The following is a 5,741-nucleotide window of genomic DNA, read 5'->3' as shown; positions in this document are numbered from 1 at the left end:
AATTGGAGGAGGGTTCCCAGTATGGCCCAGTTTGGGCCTGGGGATGGGAGGACGGTTCCCAGTATGGGCCTGGGAATGGGAGGACAGTTCCAAGTATGGCCCAGTTTGGCCCTGGGAATGGGAGGAGGTGTTCCCAGTATGGCCCAGTTTGTCCCAGTATGACCCCAAGGGAGGCTCCAGTGGGTCCCAGTATGACCCAGCATGTCCCAGTTTGTCCCAGTATGACCCCAAGGGAGGTTCCAGTAAGGTCCCAGTATGACCCAGCACATCCCAGTTTGTCCCAGTTTGTCCCAGTATGACCCAGTTTGACCCCAAGGGAGGCTCCATCAGGTCCCAGTATGCCCCAGTATGACCCAGCATGTCCCAGTTTGTCCCAGTATGACCCAGCAGGTCCAAGTTTGTCCCAGTATGACTGCAAGGGAGGTTCCAGTGGGTCCCAGTATGACCCAGCACATCCCAGTTTGCCCCAGTATGACCGCAAGGGAGGTCCCAGTGGGTCCCAGTATGACCCAGCAGGTCCCCTTTTGTCCCAGTATGACCCAGTTTGACCCCAAGGGAGGCTCTAGCGGGTCCCAGTTCGCCCCAGTATGACCCCGGCGCGGGCTCCAGCGGCTCCCAGTTGGCCCCCAGTCCAGCGGGTCCCAGCTCGGCCCCGCCCCCCGCGCCGGCGGCCCGGCGTTGCCTAGCAACGCCTCGCCCCGCCCCCTCCCCTGTCACTCACCCTCCACTGCCCAATCAAGCGCCGAGGCCTCAGGAGGCGGGGAGAAGCCGAACACCCCCCACCTCCCACCTCGGGGCTTGGCTGGGCCAATGAGAACAGCGTGGGGGCGGGTTTTAGGGCCACGCCGACCAATGAGCGTCGCGGAAACCCTGCAGGGGCGGGGCGGGCGGCCCCGTGCGGCCCCTCTCAAAGCCGGGGCGGTGGCGGCGGCGGGAGGCGGCGGACAAGATGGCGGCGGCGGATGGAGACGATTCGCTTTACCCTATCGCCGTCCTCATCGACGAGCTCCGCAACGAGGACGTGCAGGTACCGGGACACCCCAACCCCCCTCCCGGTTCTCCAGGCCCGGCCGCCATTACCAGGCTGCCATTACCAGGCTGCCGCCCCGCTCCTCCCGGTAATGGCGGCCGGCGCTGATGAAACGCCCGCTCTGATTGGCTGATTCGGCGGTCCCCCCTCAGGCGCGGGCTAATGGGGAGCGGCGTTACATGGCGCCGGCTTCCCCCCACCCCCCCCCCCCCGCCAGCAGCAGGGTGGTTGGGATGAAAGGCGCGCTGCGATTGGTTGCTCTGCACCTGGCGTTTTGTGAGGCGGCTGCTGATTGGCCCGGCAGCGCGGTCACTCACGGCGGCCGCCCAATAGGGAGCGGGAGAGCGCCGAGGCGGCGCCCGCTATTGGCTGGCGCCCGGCGGGGGCGGGACCGGTGCAGGGCCAGCTCAACCAATGGGGGGTCTCCTCCCTTCCGCCGCCGTCAAACGAGGCTTCCGATTGGTCCGATGGCGGCGGGGGGGGGCGGGGTTTTTCCCGGGGGCGCCTTTCCTCGCTCTGGGGGGGGGCGCTTGTTGCCAGGGCGGCCATCTTGCCTGGGGGGGCGGGGCCCCCCCCGGGGGACTGTTAATTGCCCCGGGGGGGGGTAATTACCCCCAGAGGCGCCATTTTCCCCCGGGGGGGGTGTGAAATCCCCCTTGGGGGGGGGTAATTACTCCTGGGGGAGTTAATTGCCCCCAGGAGGGGCTTTGTTTACCCCTGGGGGGGGGCGTTTGCCCCCAGAGGAGCCTTTTTACCCTGGGGGGGTGTTAATTGCCCCCGGAGGGGTATTTGCCCCTTGGGGGGGTTATTTGGCCATGGGGGGGGGTGACATCCCCCCCGGTGGGGGGGGAATTTACCCCCGGGGGGGTATTTATGCAGGGGTGAGGGGCTGCTTTTACCCTGGGGGGGTATTTAACCAAGTGTGGGGGGGTATTAACCCGAGGGGGGGTATTTAACCGGGGGGGGGGGTTTGCCCCCGGGGGGGCTATTTCCCCAGGTTGGGGGGGGGGGATATTTACCCCGGGGGTCTGTTGACCCCGGGGGGGGGAATTTCTCCCTGGGAGGGGTGACATCCCACCCCCGAGGGGAGGGGGGGGGGGCAATTTATCTGGGGGGGGGGTGTGTGTGCTATTTGCCCCTGGGGGGGGGTATTTACCCTGGGGGTGGGGAGATTTACCCCGGTGGGGGGGTGTAGTTAACTGGAGGGGGGGTTATTTGCCCCGGGGGGGTATTGGGGGGGGGGAGGGGCACCCCCTCATGCCCCTCCCTCCCCCCAGCTGAGACTGAACAGCATCAAGAAGCTGTCGACCATCGCGCTGGCGTTGGGGGTGGAACGGACCCGGAGCGAGTTGCTGCCCTTCCTCACCGGTGAGGGGGGGGCTGGGGGGACCCCCGACCCCCCCCTCAAAGTGGGGGAGGGGATGCGGGGGGGGGGAGGGGCGCCCTGATCCCCCATCCCCCCAACTTCCCCCCCCCCCCCTCCAAGCTCCCCCATTTTTCCCTATGGTTCCCCATTGATTGAATTGAGTGGGGGGAGGGGGGGGGGGGGGGGGGGTGTGGTCCTGACCCCCCCTGGGTGGGGGAGAGGCCCCCAAATTTCCCCCAACCCCCCCCCCCCCCAGTTCCCCCATTCTTCCCTATGATTCCCCATTGATTGAATCGGGGGGGGAGAGGGGCCAGTTTTTTGGGGAGGAGTGGGGTTTGCGGGGGAGGGGTGGGGAGGGGGCGGGGCAGTGATGGCCCCGCCCCCCCATCGTGACAGACACGATTTACGATGAGGACGAGGTGCTGCTGGCGCTGGCGGAGCAGCTGGGGACATTCACCGCCCTGGTGGGGGGGCCCGAGTTCGTGCACTGCCTGCTGGTGGGTGGGCCCCGCCCCCCGGCCCCGCCCCCTCCGCCCCGCCCCCCAAGACCTGGCCCTGCCCCCCCACCCGGGGCCCTGCCCCCTCCCCCTCCCCACCTGGGCAGGCCCCACCCCCTCCCTCCCCCCCTCCACTCCCCCCCCCGGGTGTGGCCCTTCCCCTCCCCCCCAGGGTGTGGCCCCGCCCCCCTTCCCCTCCCCAGCCGGTTTGGCCCCGCCCCTGCCCCACCCCAGAACCTTCTGGAGAACTTCAAGGTCTTCAAGGTTCCTTGGTGGACCTGGTGGACCTCGGGGGGCGTCAGGATGGGGGGTGACCCCTCTCCCCTCCCCCCACCCCCATGTGATCTCTCCTGCCCCTCCACCCCCATCTCGGCACCTTTTGGAGACCATTGGGCTCTTCTGGAGAACTTTGAGGTCTTCAAGGTTCCTTGGTGGACCTGGGGGACCTCGGGGGGGGGGGGGTCAGGATGGGGCGTGACCCCTCTCCCCTACACCCACCCCCATGTGACCCTCTCCCACCCCCATCTCAGCACCTTTTGGAGGCCATTGGGCTCTTCTGGAGAACTTTGAGGTCTTCAAGGTTCCTTGGTGGACCTGGGGGACCTCGGGGGGGGGGGGGGTCAGGATGGGGCGTGACCCCTCTCCCCTACACCCACCCCCATGTGACCCTCTCCCACCCCCATCTCAGCACCTTTTGGAGGCCATTGGGCTCTTCTGGAGAACTTTGAGGTCTTCAAGGTTCCTTGGTGGACCTGGGGGACCTCGGGGGGGGGGGGGGGGGGTGGGGGGTCAGGATGGTGGGTGACGCCCCTCTCCCCTCCCCAGCCCCCCCTGGAGAGCCTGGCCACGGTGGAGGAGACGGTGGTGCGGGACAAGGCGGTGGAGTCGCTGCGGGCGGTGTCCCACGAACACGCCCCCCCTGACCTAGAAGGTCACTTTGTCCCCTTGGTCAAGCGCCTGGCGGGGGGCGACTGGTTCACCTCGCGCACCTCGGCCTGCGGCCTCTTCAGCGTCTGCTACCCCCGTGTCTCCAGCCCCGTCAAGGCCGAGCTGCGCCAGTGAGTCACCTCCCCTGGTGGCCCCTTGGTGGCCCCATGGCAGCTGTGGTGGCCCTTGGGTTAGGTTGGGTTGGGTTCTTGACATGGTTTTGGGTCATGGGATGGTCTTGGTGGCCCCATGTGGGTCTTGGTGGCCCTTGGGTTGGGTTCTTGACGTGGTTTTGGGCCATGGGCATGGTTTTGGTGGCCCCATGGCAGCTGTGGTGGCCCTTGGGTTGGGTTGAGTTGTTGACGTGGTTTTGGGCCATGGGATGGTTTTGGTGGCCCCATGTGGGTCTTGGTGGCCGTTGGGTTGGGTTCTTGATGTGGTTTTGGGTCTTGGTGGCCACCTGGGCTGGTCTTGGTGGCCCCATGGCAGCTGTGGTGGCCCTTGGGTTGAGTTGGGTTGAGTTGTTGACGTGGATTTGCGTCATGGGATGGTTGTGCTGGTCCCAAGTTGGTTTTGGTGGCCCCATGGCAAGTGGGAGGGCAGTTAGGTTGGGTTGAGTTGGGTTCTTGATGTGGTTTTGGGTCACGGGGTGGTTGTGGTGGCCACCTAGGCTGGTCTTGGTGGCCCCATGGCAGCTGTGGTGGCCCCTGTGTTGAGTTGGGTTGCGTTCTTGACGTGGTTTTGGGTCATGGGATGGTCTTGGTGACCCCACGTGGGTCTTGGTGGCCGTTGGGTTGCGTTGGGTTCTTGACGTGGTTTTGGGTCATGGGATGGTCCTGGTGGCCCCATGGCAGCTGTGGTGGCCCTTGGGTTGGGTTCTTGACGTGATTTTGGGTCATGGGCGGGTCTTGGTGGCCACCTGGGCAACTGTGGTGGCCATTGGGTTGAGTTGGGTTGGGTTGTTGATGTTGTTTTAGGTCATTGGTTGGTCTTGGTGGCCCCAAGTGGGTCTCGGTGACCCTGTGGCAACTGTGGTGGCCCCAATTGGGTTCTGGTGGCCCCAAGCCCTTCCTGGTGTTCCTCAACCCATCATTGATGTACCTCAACACTTCCTACACTAACCGTGGGTCCCCACGTTGACCCCGTTGACCCAATTTTGGACCTTTGGCCCAACCTGGTGACCCCCACCCGCCACCCCGGGGTCCAGGGTTGTCCCCAAGGGTCCCCAGTGTTCCTCAACCCATTGTTGATGTTCCTCAACCCATTGTTGATGTTCCTCAACCCATTGTTGATGTTCCTCAACCCATTGTTGATGTTCCTCAACCCATTGTTGATGTTCCTCAACCCCCCTTATGCCAACCATGGGTCCCCACGTTAACCCTGTTGACCCAGTTTTGGACCCTTGGCCCAACATTGTGGCCCCCACCCCGGGGTCCTGGGGTGTCCCCAAGTTGTCCCCAGCATTCCTCAACCCATCCTTGATGTCCCTCAACACCAACTGTGGGTCCCCACGTTGACCCCGTTGACCCAATTTTGGACCTTTGGCCCAACCTGGTGGCCCCCACCCCCAGGTCCAGGGTTGTCCCCAAGTTGTCCCTGATGTCCCCAGATACTTCCGGAACCTCTGCTCCGATGACACCCCCCATGGTGCGTCGCGCGGCCGCCTCCAAACTGGGGGAGTTCGCCAAAGTGCTGGAGCTGGAGCACGTCAAGAGCGAGATCATCCCCATGTTCTCCAACCTGGCCTCAGACGAGCAGGTCTGGGGGGGGGTGGGAGGGGGAGGGGCTCCCTGGGGTGGGGGAGGGGCAATGGGAGAGGGGGAGGGGCTCCTGGATTCCTCAGATGGGGGAAAAAGGGGCTCCCTGGGGGGGGAGGGGGGGAGGGGCAATGGGGGAGGGGGTCCTGGGGTGGGGGAGGGGC

General features: G+C 65.4%; 1 protein-coding gene across 1 annotated transcript; it reads left to right on the top strand.

The window, feature by feature from the left end:
• Nucleotides 1–869: 869 nt before the first annotated feature.
• LOC308057201 (serine/threonine-protein phosphatase 2A 65 kDa regulatory subunit A alpha isoform-like) lies at nucleotides 870–5,615 on the top strand (the record flags this gene model as incomplete). Its single annotated transcript, XM_080411332.1, is given in 6 exon segments — nucleotides 870–1,027; nucleotides 2,308–2,398; nucleotides 2,793–2,893; nucleotides 3,719–3,951; nucleotides 5,430–5,460; nucleotides 5,462–5,615. Coding segments are annotated over 6 exon segments (688 nt in total), but the record flags the coding sequence as incomplete, so codon positions are not given.
• Nucleotides 5,616–5,741: the final 126 nt, after the last annotated feature.

This window comes from Falco punctatus (genome assembly GCF_963210335.1).
Source record: "Falco punctatus genome assembly, contig: scaffold_324, whole genome shotgun sequence".
Taxonomy (NCBI): Eukaryota; Metazoa; Chordata; class Aves; order Falconiformes; family Falconidae; genus Falco; species Falco punctatus.
The sequence above is the reverse complement of the archived record's forward strand: the minus strand, read 5'-3'. Positions and strand labels throughout refer to the sequence as shown.